The sequence below is a fragment of the Acipenser ruthenus genome, chromosome 12 (genome assembly GCF_902713425.1).
Source record: "Acipenser ruthenus chromosome 12, fAciRut3.2 maternal haplotype, whole genome shotgun sequence".
In the NCBI taxonomy this organism is placed as follows: domain Eukaryota; kingdom Metazoa; phylum Chordata; class Actinopteri; order Acipenseriformes; family Acipenseridae; genus Acipenser; species Acipenser ruthenus.
In genome coordinates, this window is record NC_081200.1 from 8395805 (window position 1) to 8413223 (window position 17419).

Consider the following 17419-nt stretch of genomic DNA (forward strand, 5'->3'; position numbering starts at 1 on the left):
AAGTTAGCCTGGTTTGTATATTTGCATGTAAGACGTGCACACTTTTGTGATCAGTTCTGCATAGTAGTTTATTTAGTCTAGCCATTTTTCATGTACTTGACCATTTGTTCCAAATGTGTGATTCACCAGTTTTGTATCTCTGAACCATTCAAAATCCAAATTCTACCGCTGTAGAAGCGCGTCACATTGTTTTCTGAAAAGATGTGTCTCTTTAAGACATGTACCCTCCCCTTTATCAACTGATTTGTGACGTATTACTACTACTTTAGTTCATTAGTCTCGCAAGGAATAACAAAAGTAATAATGGAGTGGACAGTTTTTCTGTGGATAGTAATATAACTTTCTTTATATTTAGGAGAAGGACGGATGCGATTCATTAATATTAATAATTGAATGCATCATATTTGCGGAATGGGAACATTTGGATAAAAACACGAGGGCGTGTACAAGAAATCGTTTTCCATTTTACATCATCACCAAAGAAGAATATGCATAATAGAAAAAAAAAAAATCAAATGGTTTTTGTTTGTCCAGGTGCAGTGGTGAAGGACTTTGTCTTGTGAGATTCCAGAGTTTTGTTGGAAGGTTGATGTCATACTTACGCGCACTACGCTGCAAATGCTGCCATTCATGTTCGGTGACATTATTTAATGAAAACAAAAATGATCGGTCGCTGTTGCCTGAAATTATAGTTACAGAAAGTAACAGAACCGCATGTATACATAGTCACAACTTTTTGCTGTTAAGCTGAACATGTTTAACTTTTTTGCTAAAGATATACACAACAAAGTACAGCCGGACGCTACCCTTTCATTTAAAACTACATTACTTGAAAACACTGCAACTACTTAGAGACTGTCTTGGGATGCGTGCGACTGATTTACTACTAAACAGTGTTTTATAGCAACAGTAAAATGGGTTCACCGAGAAATGGGTTCATGAAAGACCTGTATATTTTGTCCGTGGATGTGGGAACCACGAGCATCAGAGGTCACGTCTACGATAAAGAAGCAAATATTAAAGGCTCCAGCAGTGAAAAGGTAAATAATTTGTTTTTAAACTCACAGTGCGTAAGGATGTCGTTGCTTGGTGACCGTTTATTAATACATCAGAAGAACACGTGTACAGTAATAACTACCCCAAAAGGTGAGCGCACTAATATATTTTGCAGAAGCCTATTTGAAGTATAAAGTTAGTCAGGAGGGAATGTTCAGTCGGATTGCACTGGTGTCAATGTGTGCAAGGCGTGGAAGTGTGGAAAGGCGAAAGTGGGCTGTTTGGAAGACCCTCGAGCAATATTAAAAGCAGCATTATCAAATCGAGAACTTTCATGTATACATTAATATTTCTGGTGCTGCAAATATCTTGTTATAATGGCATACTAATACTTTACGATCAGGTACTATAACACCGGGGTTGCCAACAAGCTTCAGAATTTACGGACACTTGAAGTCAGGTCAGGTTTTTAAACTCATCTCTCTAACCGCAAATTAATTGATTTTATTGAACATGTAACTTGAGTATAAATTGCATGAGCTGTCGCTAAAGGAATGTATTGTTTTGCTAACTATTACTAAAAGCACACACATGTCTGTCTGGTGGCGAGAATTACTTCCTGTATCATTTCCATCAATCAGACCTATACAGCTTGCTGATTTGCTGTATTTGTCTGATTGGGGCGGGACTGTGCGAAGCAGAAATTTAAGTATTACTCAATAGAAACTTAACCCCAAACTAGAAAGAGCGCGGGTGAATGCATAATTCTCTATAACGACAGAATTAAACTATTTTGATACATAGTGTTTACCATATAACATTTCAAGCAATATGATTTTAATACATGTTATGATGCTCTCCGGATAGAATTGCCACAACAATTAAACAATTGAACACATTTATTGAAGCCGCTCACTCAATTCACACCCATTTGTTGATTTAACGTCAATTCGTTTGTGGTTTAGTGGCGAGTTAAAAAACCTGCCATGCCTTAGTGTCCCTAGATTCTGGAGCCAGTTGGCAACCCTGTATAAAACCCAAAGTGGTAGAATACACAAGAATGGAATTCAGACTCCCATTCCACGCTCAAAAGACCCATTTCAGATTTTATTATCTACCTAATTTGAGCTTGTAACTAATAGTTGTGGCTGTGATTTCTCAATATAAAACCTGGAATTGATTGAACTGCTATGCAGCGGGCTTATTTTTTCTATTCAAGGATACACTTTTGCATTGTCACCAGTGTCTGTCAGTAGCATCAACGATAACATAATTGAATACATATTTTTATTAATAAAAGTCCATCATTTTCTATGATGCAACAAAATGTCTAATAAGCAAAAAATGCTGTATAAATACTAAAAATGTTATTAAAGCTTGAGCAACTGTTTGCTAGAAATACTGAACACTGATAATGGTTCCTGGCAACTGAGGGTATTCTGAGAAATATTGAGCTACTTTGCAAAAAGGCCTTTCTCTCTCAGTACAATTTACTTGAACTGTGCATTGTGTTCAGACAATGGGTCATTGTTGGACTTGGTGTCAAACTATTGCAGTGGTAAAATCCTCCTAAAACATTGTACGTGAATTAATAGTTTATATGTATTTATTTTTGCATACTTGCCAACATTTGAAAACTGTTATACTGGTAAGTTAGTCATCAGCAGATGTGTCAGCCACACAAAGAGCACAGTGTGTGGTTTTCACTAACTCCACTGTGCAGAATAAATTAATTTTTTTCTATGGGTAAATATCAGGACTTTCTTCCTATGCATCGGGACGCAGGACATTTGCTAGGAAACCCGGGACTGTCCCGACCATATAGGGACTGCTGGCAAGTATGTTTTTGTATTAATTTGGTTTAAAATAGTCCATAGGGGTAGACTGGTGCCCCCAACGAGAGACATTGATACACACATAAAAACAGGAAGAATTGACTTTCTATATCAGCGGAACAGGGTTACAGTTTTAAACAGCTGATAGGGCAAAAGATACCATACAGTACCTAAATGATTTCACACAGTTCACTTGGGTCCTCCAACACTGATGAGAGCAATGTTGATAACAACAGTGATAAAGTGAGATTTTCTTTTTACTGCTTGGAATGGTACCAAGTTCAGTGCCGACTTGGTTTTATGAATGTAATAAAATCATACAGCTTCATAAGAGCATTTCACTACAACAGTACTTATTTCTATACATATTATAATCTTGCTATTCAAAAACAAGCCCCCTTAGAGAAAATACAAATAAAAAAAATACAAATATCAGCATTGTATAATCACAGCCATCAGGAACATTCCCTGTCCTAAATGAACTGTGAAACAATAGTGCCCTGTCCGATGGCTCAGCTTCTAAGTTGCAAATTGGAACAGATCTGGCTGTGATAAACAGAGATATGCCTTCACCGTAACTGTCTGTTTGTAAAACACTAGGGTAATGTACTCGTTAATCTGCAGGATTAGAAATCAACTTCTTCAAGGACAGAAATCAACTCCTGCAAGTTCTCTTATCCCACAAACCGCATAATTCAATGTATCATTGTTGCTTTTGACTGTGGGAATGCATGCTAGTGCTCCAAACTGGCTAAGTGAATTGATCCAGTTTCCTAATTACAGTTTATCCATTTTACAAATCTGTCCACTAGTTGAAATACTTTGAAGGGTCCTATGATGCTTGTGCACCACTTGATTGCCTGAGGATTTAGTCTATTTAATGTGGCTTTCTGCATGGTTAAGTAGTAGGTTGAAGTTTGGCGCAGATACAATAATCAAGCATATTACTCTAACCAGCAGTGTTATATTATTCTTTAAAGTCAATAAATGATTTATAAAGTTAGAAATTCAACAGGTGTTCAAGAGTATATCTATTCTTAATTCATTATTATCAGTTTGATTCAAAAGATCCTGTACTCAGAAACCTGAATTCTGAGTTTCGATGCTGGCTTTGTAACTCAACACACACAAGTACAAAGAGAATGGAAGCAATCCCTGTAGTTGCCATATTAAATTACCACAGCTTTTCCATTTGCATTAAAATAATCCTGCTTCTCAATGTATTTTGTCAGATTAGTCTTCTGTACCCAAACCCTGGGTGGGTTGAGCTGGATCCAGAGGAGCTATGGCTGCAGTTTGTCGCTGTGGCAAAGGCTGCAGTGCAAGGTAAGACTTACTTGGGCACGGATTTGCTGAAGCTATTATTACAGTCTTCACGGTCACCTATTGATTTAATGTCTCACACTGTCTGGTGTCTCTACCTTATAGATATGAAATATCATGCTGTGTCTTTCCCACTGCCAGTTGTAGCCTAAAATATCAATCTTCTCCCCAACTGTCCTTATATTTTTCTAAAAAGAGCTTCAAACTCAGTCCTCTCAATTTATAAATGGTGTTCTAAACAAGCAGGAAATAGAAATGGCTTTTTGGTAGCGTGGCACAGATGTGTCAATGTGATAAAATCAAGTGGTATATTTGCCTACAGTATAAATATTGACTAATGCAGTTGCCTGTACTTAAGTGTACATTAATTCACTTTACTGCACTTTGATATGCTGTTACCATGGGTTACTACTGTAAACTTCTTTTTAAGGGAACATACATCACCTACTGGGAAACGAATTGGGTATATGGAGTGGATAACAATCTTGAAATAATAAATCTCCAAATGTAATATGTGTGTTTCTTTTTTTAGCTGCAGGGCTACAGATGAAACAAATCACAGCCCTAGGCATTTCAACACAGAGAGCAACTTTCACTACATGGAGCAGGTAAGTACTGCGCACAGGATAACAAACACATGGTGATGTAAGATTTCGTAGTTGTGAGTAGATGCAAAGAAATGCAGAGTCCTTTTCTTCAAATATTAATTTGGTTTATTCAAAATATACAGAGTCGTTTTCCCAGTCAGCAAACAGATTCAAATTAATTAAGGTCTAGTTTACATTTCTATAGACGTGCATATGTATAAGTTGGCCCATCCTCGCTTTCCATCACTCCAGTAGGCATTGTATATATAAATATTAGCCCATCATCACTCCAGTCAGAAATGTGCAGCACCTGGTTGACACACCCTTAAAGAAGTTAACACCCTGCGGGCTTGCCTGTAAGCTGCCCAGAGCTGCGTTGTCCTCCGACGCTGTAGCTCTGGGTTGGCTGCACGGCGGGCCTGCAGAGTGAAAAGAAGCACAGTGTGTGTTCGTCTTCGCCGCTCCCAAGTCAGCGCAGGGTTGGTAGCGGTGAGCTGAGCATATAATTGGCGACTACTAAATTAAAAAACAAAACAAACAAAAAAAAACACTCAATTTGTCTGAATTTGGCCCTTTCCAGAGTTGAATCAGACATCACTTTATGTTACATGTTCTCCAACATATGGCAAACACATTCCCTAACCATTATGTACAAAGAAACAAGTTCAATGTGTCATTGGCATATGCAGCATGTTTTACAAACCAAGGTCCAAATAGGAAAAGAAGATATACCCGGCATGACCTTCACATTGGATTTCATGTGCTCAAAATTACAGCAAAAGTGTACTGACGGAAGCAACACAGAACACTGTGCTGTAGGAACAATTTGAGCACGGATTGTGCAACATAGAGCATTCAACAATCTTAACAGAAACCCCCCAAATTGCTCAATCTTAGAGAGAATTCAGCCATTCAGTTTATGATTTCATCCCAGTTATTTATAGTAAAAATCTTCCATTCTCAGATTGTGTTCTCATGACTGTATTTTCATTTGAAAGATAAAATTAAGATACAAATTCACAAACTAGGAAGGAAGTAAAGATTTTTTTTCTAAATTAAAACTAAATTCCTCTTTTCCTACTCCAAAGATGCACTGTGAGTAAGATGATCCACCCACCAGTGAACAGATTTCACATTCTTGACGTTACTTGACCTCTTTACAGGAAAACAGGAAAACCATTTCACAACTTCATCAGCTGGCAAGATCGTCGAGCTTCTGAGCTTGTCACATCGTGGAACAATTCTTTCACAATGAAGGTAGGCCTAGCATGTGTAACAACAAAGAGTAGGCAGAAAACACACTGCAGGCAAGCAATACAGGACTCTTACTGGAAAGCAGAGACTATGCTTTGAGCAGGCCAATTCTAATTAAGATTTGCAGAAAAAACTGGAATGGCTCAAACTGATATATGCACTGTAAGTGGTTGATATTATTATTTGTTTATTTAGCAGACGCCTTTATCCAAGGCGACTTACAGAGACTAGGGTGTGTGAACTTTGCATCAGCTGCAGAGTCACTTACAATTACGTCTCACCCGAAAGACTGAGCACAAGGAGGTTAAGTGACTTGCTCAGGGTTACACAATGAGTCAGTGGCTGGGGTGGGATTTGAACCGGGGACCTCCTGGTTACATGCCCTTTTCTTTAACCACTGGACCACACAGCCTCCTGATATATGACAATAACAAAATATTGATGCACTTTTATTATTGTAGACCCGCGCTGACAGTATTATTTTTTTAATTCATTCTTGTTTATCCTCTGTCATCAGGCGCTCCACGGTTCATCTAAAGTTTTGCACTTCATTACCAGGAGAAAACAGTTCCTGGCTGCGAGTATCATCACATTTTCTACACAGCATGTCACTTTCCGCTTGGCCTGGGCATTGCAGAATTTAAAAAAGGTGAAAAAAAAGGAAAATTGAGTTTGTTCTCTTGAGTGGAAAAATTCAAAACCAGAAATGGATGAATAAATAATACAAATGGACAGAATTTGCTGGTAGTGCAGTAGAAGAATCGCAGGTTTGTAAAAGAACCGTTGTTTCTCCTTTGTATTTCGACTGTGCTGGTGCTTTTAGGTGTTTGCTGTTTTATATTGCCTGTATATACATTTAACTAAGGTGTTAGCAAAAAAACGAATGCCTGTAAAAATGATTTTTCTAACCATAAATTGTTGTGTTTCTATTAAGGTCCAAGAAGCTGTTGAGGAAGGAAACTGCTGCTTTGGAACAATTGACACTTGGCTGCTGTACAGACTCACCAAAGGTTCTTCAACTGATGTGTCTTTTAAAATACTTGTACAGTTAGGAGGGATAATACTGTATATAGTATAATACTGTGCATGTGTATTGTCTGGAAGGGGCTGCTTAATTCATGTTTTTTTTTTTTTTTTTTTACTTCAGGTGCTGTTCATGCTACAGATTATTCAAATGCAAGTGCCACAGGGATTTTTGATTCTTATCAGGTAATGTACATTTTTTGTTATTTCATAATCAGGATGCATGCCATCGAATTCTAAAGTCATCTCTGGTACAGTAGTAACAATACGGTTTCAGTTACAGAACTAGAAATTAGAAAACCAGTCTAATCCAGCATCAGTTGGGACCAGAACATTGTGCTGGATTACGGAGGTAGTGTCAAATCTAATACTGTACCCCCCCCCCCCAAAAAAAAAATAGGTAGCAATGATAAACTATTTGAACACTTTGACACATTGTAATTGGGATTTGATCAGACTGCCTGTTCATAGAGGGGCTGGATTCGACAGATTTTACTGTAACGTAGTTGTAGTTGCAACAGTGTTTTTGTCTTTTCCTTTCAGATGTGTTGGAGTGGAAGTCTGTGCTGTCTCATCTCCTTGCCATTGTCAATATTCCCTACTGTGGAGAACACTAGGTATGGACGTATTCATAAACGTTTTTGAAATGATTTGAAGCAACATCAAATCTACATACCCGTCCTGAACTGCTGAACCCGTGCGAAAGGGGATTTGTTGTTTTGACATTGTATTCAGTGGTGCTATTAATAAACCACCACTTTTGATTGTGAAATTGAACAATAACAGGTGTTTAATTTGTTTTAGTCATAAATTTGGCTCAACTGATACCAGCATCTTTGGTGTGCCTATACCAATAATGTCCTTGGTAAGTATACTTTTATATAAATAGTAATTATTAATGCAATCATTTATTTTTAACTGTTAACTGTTAATTACTAACAACCAAACATACATACACATTTCAACGCTGGTACCATACTGTATGTCATGTTTTTCCCTCTATCCTGGAGAATGGATCATCCAGCTGTGATTAGTATAAATACAATATTTTATTTAAATGAGTGCAGGATGCGCTCTATAGCCTGGACGTCGCCGGTTCGAGTCCAGGCTATTCCACAGCCAACCGTGGACGGGAGCTCCCAGGGGACAGCGCTCAATTGGCCGAGCATCGTCCGGGGGAGAGGAAGGGTTAGGTCGGCCAGGGTGTCCTCGGCTCACCGCGCACCAGCGACCCCTGTAGCCTGGCCGGGCGCCTGCGGGCTTGCCTGTAAGCTGCCCAGAGCTGCGTTGTCCTCCGACGCTGTAGCTCTGAGGCGGCTGCACTGTGAGTCTGCAGAGTGTAAAGAAGCGGGCGGCTGATGGCACACGCTTCGGAGGACAGCGTGTGTTCGTCTTCGCCCCTCCCGAGTCAGCACAGAGGTGGTAGCGGTGAGCTGAGCCTAAAAATAATTGGGCATTTCAAATTGGGGAGAAAATAATAAAATCTAATTGGCGACGACTAAATTATTTTAAATAAATAAATAAATAAATAAATGATCGCCCGCAGTTGCTTGACGGCTACAGCTTTAGACTGCTCACATGAATTTTAATGAACTTTACAAAAATGTATTTGACAGTCCTTGCAGCTAATGTGGTAGAGCTGAGCTCTACAGTCCACAGATTCACAAGTGTGGTCCTGCCACCATGTGGTAAATATTTAACATGCCATTTTGTATTTTTAATGTGTATTATTTAATACTGAAGATAATTCAAAACTGGTAGGCCTTTTTTATTCCTAGGTTGCAGACCAGCAGGCCGCCATGTTTGGAGAATGCTGCTTTGACATAGGAGATGTGAAAATCACCATGGGAACAGGCACTTTCATTAACATTAATACTGGAAACAAACCTCATACCTCTATATCAGGTAAACAGAATTAACTTTGGACTTTTTCAAAATATAATTTGGTTCATGCTTTATATTAACCAGGCCACAGCCACTGTTACGAAGTGTTAGATTATTATTATTTTTTTTATGATCCTAGGTTTAGCTTAAACCCTAATTTAAATTGTAATACATTAAAAGTACAGGTTATTACCATGTTAATGACTTAGTAGTGTTTGTATATTGTTGCAAACAAATGTGTTACGGTTAGGCAACACATTCATGCTTTTTGAAAAGTGTTTCCCCCAAATCATCAGGGTTGACACTGCCATGCTGATATTTTTAATTTGCTATGCTATGCTGCAATATCTTCTTTTATGTAGGGCTGTATCCAGTAGTTGGCTGGAAAATTGGACAGGAAGTTGTGTATTTAGCTGAGGGCAATGCAGCTGACACAGGCACTGCCATTAAATGGGCACAAGGACTGGGTAAGGGCTTTTTTTAAAAAGTATATTTGTCTGGTGTAAATTATAATTCACAAATATAGTGAAATTATTATTGTGCACTCCCTTATTTAATATTTTGAGATTGTATTGTTCATGTCTGCTTCTGACAAGATCCAAATGAGGCAGGAAAACCAATCAGTTTAAAAGATATCTTCATTACGTACATTGTGTATTGGTTCTCATCTCTGCTAAATGTTTTTATTGTACAGATCTCTTCTCAGACGCTGCAGAGACAGAAGCCATGGCTAACAGTGTGCCTGATGCTGATGGAGTCTGCTTTGTGCCATCTTTCAGTGGCTTGCAGGTGAAAATCACGCTATCCATGAAAATAAAATTCCTGTGACAAAGTAACACTGTGAAGACTGATAGTATTACAATAAGTAGATGCATGAAATATGTTAACTGTACATGCAACATTATGATCCTTGTATATGCAATTTACAGTCATTTAGAACTTCAATTTTAGGTTAAGGGGTGCAGCAAAAATATGAATGCAGTAGCAGGTTCATAGAAAATGAAAAGATATATATTGAAATACATGCTTTTGTAACTGGGTGTGAATCGTCTGCCGCTGCAGCTAAAGGTAGCAGCAGGAGTGAAGATGAATGGTGACAAAGTAAACTGGGTTTTATTATTTGGCTGGCTGTGACACCAGTCTGGCTATATTTACTGTACATTTCCAGACCCTATTCACGCATCTGTCACTCAGGAGCTATTTAAATGATTGAAGACATTGAGAAAGACTTCTAGTCGAAACAAGTAAACGTTCTTGTTTTTACATATTGTTTAAGATAAATATTGATATCTTTTGAAACTTTCTTAGTTCATTGTTAAGAAACCCAGCAACTGTCTAGAACAGTCACATGAAAATCAAACAGTATTTTTGTAATTTTTTAATATTTTATTTTAGTATGTTGCCGTTAAAGTGTTGTAAATTTGAAATCTCCTACAAATCTCTGATCTCAGAAGCAAAGGAAGAAGGAAGGAAGCTTCATATTGTCACCTTGAAGCCTATGTTGTGTAATTTTAAATAAGAATTGGAAAAGGCATTTCAGTATGTATTCAGAGCTGTTTAAGGCAATGAAATAAATTTATCTGCCTTCACAATTGCAGACTGTTGTCTTGTGCTTCTAGATTTGAATACAAAATGTAAGTTGGAAAAGTAGCAGCGTTTAAATGGAAGGACACCTATAATTTTTACCTCTTTCTTTCTTTCTTTCTTTCCTATTGTGTGCTGCCTGTTTCTCTCCTCTGTAAGTCAGGATTTTTGCTTTGTTCATTATTTTACTTCTGATTTTGAAAACTTCCTAATAAGATAATATACGGGTATTGTTTTTCAAAACTTGGGTTCCTTTTCAGGCACCCCTGAATGACCCCCATGCCTGTGCTTCTTTTATGGGCTTGAAACCTTCGACAACTAAAAGCCACCTCGTACGAGCCATCCTGGAATCCATAGCTTTCAGGTAACTCTTTTTAATGTATGAGTTGATAACTTTGAAGGGCACCTGGTTAAGGAGGTGCAGCCTGGGTAGAAAATAAGACAAACGACAATGCTGCTGCTGTGGGTGAGATGATGATAAAAATAATAGCTGCACACATCCAGGTTGGAATTGCTGTATGTTCTGTCATGTGTACAGTACCTGAAGGAGGTTTAGTTCATGGAGTCACTGCGCCCCCTTGTGTTGTGGAAATAAGTGGAAATAAGTGTTTTTTTAATGCACACAAGAAATGCACACAGTTGAAAAATAGCATGGCAAATCGTACCATAACATTAAAAGTAAAGTAAAAATAAATGTTTGAACATAGCCAACATTTGGTTCTTTTTATAGGAATAAGCAGCTCTACGAAATTATGAGTGAAGAGACAAACATTCCAGTCACAAATATAAGGTATGTTTGCTATTATCTTTTTAATAACATTTTGGTAAGCACAATGTAATTCTCCTATTTTCTCTGTGTACTATTTGTGGCGTATTTGTAAAGTTAAAATTATTTTATTCCAAATTTGGCTTGGATGGAGATTTCTAATTTTATGTAACTACATAAAGCAGGTATAAATCTATTTGTCTATCTGTCTTTCTGTATATCTATAATTTGCTATAGTAAGTGATTAAAAAATATTATACTAAAAGCATTATTAACCAAGACTACTTCCCATATTTCTTTGAAATGGCTTTAGTGTATCTACTTCAGCCTGACTACCTTTTTCATAATCCTGCTCAGCAGGTACAGACGAGGAAAGTTCCAGCAGTTGCTCGGGGAGTTAGTCGAGGTGGTTTAATAATATCTAAAGCAGTGGATTCAAAGAGATTTTAAGGTTGTGCTTGCATGCAAGAGCTCTGAAGGTTGTCCAAGGTTGTACAGCCCTGTAAGCCTCTCAGTAATACTCTGGCTATCATGTGACAATATCTAGTCCGAGTCTGGGTTCACTTCAGTCCAGTCCACAGGTTTAGAAGATGTCTTCTCTAATATAAAGCAACAAAAAATGTATGTGAGGGTTTTGCATGGACTTGTATTAGGGATGGGACGAATATAGCGGTTCCGAATAATTTTCAGTTAAGGTCTCACTGAACCGACACATGTCAATTGAAAGCCGATTAAACTTTTAAATCACACAATTAGGTTGTGCTGTGTGTATAATCTCCAAAGTGCTTTCAATTAAAAACAAATTGTTGCCTTTTAATCTGGACGTTACACACTATTGTTATGCTTATGTGTTTATAATGTGGACCTGCGTCAGCCACACCGATTGAAAGGTGACAATTTGAAATATTTTTTCAACCTTTGCGTCCCAATAGCCCTCCCCTGTAGAAAAAAATAAAAATAAATTGTCAGCAATAAAGTAGAGGCCACAGCACTCAAAACAATGAAATTCTGTAGTAAACAGACAGCAATTAATTCTATATTGGTGTCAAACTGAGCATGGTGTGTGGGACAATGCAGCTTGAAGATTGATTTTGCCTTTCTCTCCCTTAGGGTTGATGGAGGCGTGTGCAACAACAGCTTTGTCATGCAGCTCACAGCCGATCTTTTCAACAGGAAGATCAATAGGCCGAGACATTTTGATATGTCAAGTCTCGGGGCTGCTTTCATTGCGGGCCTGGGGATTGGTACGTACAGGGTTTCAAACATGGATCTATTATACAATTGGCATATTGGAATTTCCCAGGCATTCCGTCCCAGCCTAGCTCTAATGAGAACTCTTAGCTCTGTAGCTGTAGGGAGGAATTACCTCGTCCTCAGTGTACCCATTCATAACCGCCTAGCATTGCCATATTGGAACTTTTGGCTAAACAGTTGTCTGCAAACCCAAACTTGAAAGTTTGATTCTAGCCGTTTGACTGCCACCTGCTGGTGAGTAATGGTATAATAAAGTTTGAGACGCACATTCCAGTGAGCAAGGATGCTATATAGTTAACATTCAGGAAGAAGAGGTTTTTAAAAAGGGCATTGCTTGAAAACGAATGCGCTCTGAACTTTTTATAGCCCCCAAGCTGTTTCCCAAACTAAGATAATTAACAGATTTTTGTTCTTGTTGCTGTTCAGGGTTCTGGAGTAGCAAGGAAGAACTGAAGTGTCTAGGATGCACAGAAAAGGTTTTCTACCCTCAAAATGTGTGGAAAAACTACAAACCTGTCATTGACCACTGGGAAAAGGCTTTGACACGCTCAATGCACTGGTATAGCAAACCATAACTTTTAGTGATCAGAAAGGACTATTGTAGTCTAACTGAATGTGAGTCAGTGACAAGTCTCACACATATGCCAACACATTCTGCCAATTCAGTTGTGCAGGCTTTTAATAATAAATAATAATAATAATAATAATAATAATAATAAATAATAATAATACAGATATTATATATTTCATCTGTGCAATTATTTTTCTTAAGAAAACATTAAGAAATTGCATTTCTAAAAGATCAAAAGAAAATTGGATATTTTATACAAAATGCTACTAAACAAAATGCATTTTTTAAAGTAGTTTGTCTTAACACTAAATATTGATCAGGTCCAAAAGAACAACAGATACAGTTAACTAAGAGTTGAAAAATTGTAGGCAGTCTGCAAGCCACAATGTTGCTAGAGTGTAATAATGGAAATTCATGTTCTTTCATGAAACTGGGGAGGTTTGGGTCTAATTAATGTGAAGTGGTGCATTCCTATTTAGGTAAATCTTTACCAGTTAAACTCTTTAAGGGCAAATATTGAGTAAACCTATAATATAAATTAACGAGTTGTTACTATTTTCACAATATCCATAAAAGGCAGCCCATGGTAATGATCCTGTATTTTCCAGAAAAGTATTCAATTGAAGCATTATTGCTTTGTGGATAGTCATAATAGCTGTCGTTTTTATTGCAATTTTCTTAAGTATGTAAGTTGTAGGAACAATTGATTTTAGTGTATTATTTGATATGTTATAAGTTGGTTAGTTCCATTATTATTTAAGTTTGGAGAGATAAAGGATTTACAATGAACACTCACACCAGACACAAGGAAAGTTAAATTAACAGCAGCAGTATATTGAATACAGAAATATTAAAGAACAGAAATCTCAAAAGTCAGCAATAATAATGAAGTGTGTGCTGTGCATCTGAGGTAACTACTAGCACCACACTTTCAACATAGCTTAGCTCAATATACTTGTCTACAAATAGCATGTTTACTTTAAAATCTCTTTGTGTGCAGACATGGGCAGCAGTGTGGAGTAGTGGTTAGGGCTCTGGACTCTTGACTGGAGGGTTGTGGGTTCAATCCCAGGTGGTGGACACTGCTGCTGTACCCTTGAGCAAGGTATTTTACCTAGATTACTCCAGTAAAAACCCAACTGTATAAATGGGTAACTGTATGTAAAAAATAATGTGATATCTTGTAACAATTGTAAGTCACCCTGGATAAGGGCGTCTGCTAAGAAATTAATAATAATAATAATAATAACATAGTTACTTAACAAGGTTCATTAAAAGTTACTTTTCACAAACTATGTAACTCTAACCAGTGATGCAATTAGCCTTCAGTGTAACTATATGTAATGTAATTAGGTTTTATGTGGAGAATGTAACATAGTTTATATTCAACAGTCCTGGGCAACTCTGACTTGGTAGCCATCTGGTTGTAGAATTTGATTAGTTGAATCGTCCTATGATGTTCGGTCCACAAGGATTCTTCAGTCCCCAACGGGATCAACAACACAGTCCTCTTTTTAAATTCTTCAACCACCAATATGGCCGAACACAATCTTTTGGACCTTTTGTAGTCCAGTAGACTTAGATGTGTTTGTCTGAACAGTCCCTGTTGATGCATAGCAGGGTATCTCTCTCACCCTAGCACACGGCCTCTCCGCTTCTCCCCCCCAAGGTCCTTAGTCTCTCAGGCTGTGTCCACGTCTACAGCTACTTTTGAGTTTTAATATAAGGTATATAATTCCAGTCATAAGATCCTTAGCTTTTTTTAATATTAACAACTTTTCCCTGCTATAGTTTGCTCATGTGAAATGTCCTTTTCTGTGTTTCTTAAAAGGAGCAGTGATTACCTCTTGTTAGCTGTTAGCACAGTTTCCGTTGCTGCTGCCAGGTGCTTCCAGGTCATTCTATGGCACTTCCTGAGAGTCTCTCTTTGCTTATAGCACACAACCCTTTACACCGTATAGTCAATGTTGCCCTTAACGTCTTATTAATGTTTCATGCAATTAATTAATCAGGTTGCTTATGATTAATCAGTTTATAGGGAATATCACCTACAAAATGTAACCCAGACAGGAATGGTAAAGCATATTTAAAAGAAATGATAAACTATGGTAAATGCATAGTATAACCATGGGAAAACTGCAATATTACTGTGCAAAAATACTGTGGTAAACTTTTATCAGGTAAAAGATTATATTTTTCACAATTACTGTATACTAGATTACTGTATACTAGATCTTTGCATATATGTACATGTCAAATGGTACACAACTGTTGTGTCAACTCAGGAGTATATACAGTGACATGATATATAAGTTTTTGCTCAAAGAGCCAACTTCCCAACGTTTCGGTATATTTAACATACCTTTATCAAGTGTGTTTGAAACTATATATAATGTGTATATGTGTGTATATCTCTTGTCATACAACAGGAAAAGAACATGGTTACTATTTTTTTTTTTTGCTGATTAGAAAATCTACTGACCTGGTAATGAAACTGAAATAAGAACCAACCTTTTCTTTAACAACTTGAAAGACCTGTTTGAATGCAGTGAATGGGAGTGTTCTCTATTGCATGGGCATTTTACATACTGCATTAACATTTCCATCTGTGTTCTTTGTATATATAATCATGTACTGTAAGTATTGGGGCAGATGGATAAAGAACTGGGGGATGGGGCATTATTGAATAGATAATCATCTGTCTTCAGATACATGACAATGAGCAGTCCAAACCATGGAAACTGTATTGTGCAATATATATGAACAAATGTAATAAGAAGTGCTGCATCTGCTAAATCTGTTAACTATATCAAAGAGAGCTACAGAACAAAATGAGAATCATGCTCGTGTATGGTACTCTAGAGCCGTGTATTATTGATTGTACTGTATGTTTACAAATGCATTTCTGTATTAATACAAATGGGTTGTATTGCTGAAAGTTGTGCTTTAGTATTGTGCTACATATTGAGGCAACTTTCTCATTTTTAGAAAACACAGGGGACTCAAGTCATAAAAAAGGTCAAATTGCTTAAATCTAATCTAGCCCAAAAATGCCTTAAAATGAATGTTAATAATAAAAATAAACTGAGTATAATATAAACTGTATTCTCTGTTCATTATTCAACAAATGAGGGAAGCAGGCTCTTCATAAAAGTCAAAACAATTAGGATACAGTACTTTAGGAACACCAAGTGAAATGCTATAGGTGTCTCACTAGAGGGCACATTTCCTTTAGGGCCAGAACCTAACAAGTGCCACAGCATGGTATTAGACTGGAGGACAGTGCAAATGTCAGTAAGATCATGATCAGGGCCATAACCAGAGCTGACATTCTACCGAGGTCAAACTTAGGTTTCAAGCTATAGCTGCAGTATTTATATGACTGTCTGGTATTTACTGTTCAACCTCCAAATATATATTACACGGCAAACCAACAGAAAATGAAGTTTTTTATACTTTACCAGAATTTTTACATGAGCATCAGCATATATGATGCAAAAAAATAACCAGGTACATAACTTCGTTGTCCTCATAGCTAGTTACGGCCAAGATCATGATGCTTATCATACCGTAATGATTCCACGCCACACTTTTGCAGAAGAGCAGGTGCATTAACACCAGAGTCCTGACAGTTTACAGGCTGGTAGAACCACAAACAGTCAGAAAACATCCGTTCAGTAAATTGCACTGAATAGATCTGCTGCGAACCACTGCAGGAACTGTGGATGTGTAAGACAATAATAGCACTCCATTCATACAAACAATAAGCCAACTTTGGAAATAGCTTTCATTATTATACATCCCAAAAAGAGTGCCAGCTGCTGTAATTGTACAGTTAAACGACAATAATATTCACACTTAAGAGCCATTTGTTGTGCTGCACGAGAATATACAAAATATATAAGAAATTAGACGAGTGGAAAATTCTTTAATGATTGCCCATTATTAGAAAGCTGTGGTAATATAGTGCCAGTGTAGTTGCCATAGTTTTGAGTGCCACTTCTCTTGCTTCCACTCACACAGAAAAGAACATGTCCATATTGTACTGTATTTACAATACAACCACTCATGCAAATATGCCCTACACAGCCAGCACTGGAGATATAAGGGTGGCAGAGACCACACCACAACAAGAACAGAGCTGAAGTTGGAATGTACAACACCACCCCTTTGCTATTCTCATTCCTCTCTGGGATGTTGAAACCGACCTGCAGACACCTTGTATAACACATTCCTGAGTGGAACACCAAAACCCTGATATGTATGAACTCATAGCAATAACTCAGACAATATAAGCTCTAGCCTCGACAGCTGTAGCACTTAAACTATTAACAGCAGTGTG

The 17419-nt window shown here is 37.5% G+C and overlaps 1 protein-coding gene across 1 annotated transcript; it reads left to right on the forward strand.

Annotated features, from left to right (window-relative positions):
* The first annotated feature begins 227 nt into the window (after nt 1-227).
* LOC117416721 (putative glycerol kinase 5) lies at nt 228-16170 on the forward strand. The gene is made up of 16 exons (XM_034028097.3): nt 228-1040; nt 4064-4157; nt 4687-4762; nt 5905-5998; nt 6513-6644; nt 6930-7005; nt 7143-7204; nt 7562-7635; nt 7823-7883; nt 8797-8923; nt 9265-9369; nt 9597-9691; nt 10747-10850; nt 11217-11276; nt 12363-12496; nt 12933-16170. Exons 1-16 carry the CDS (start codon nt 915-917, stop codon nt 13079-13081), a joined length of 1569 nt encoding a protein of 522 aa, XP_033883988.2. The 5' UTR covers nt 228-914; the 3' UTR covers nt 13082-16170.
* The last annotated feature ends 1249 nt before the right edge of the window (nt 16171-17419 follow it).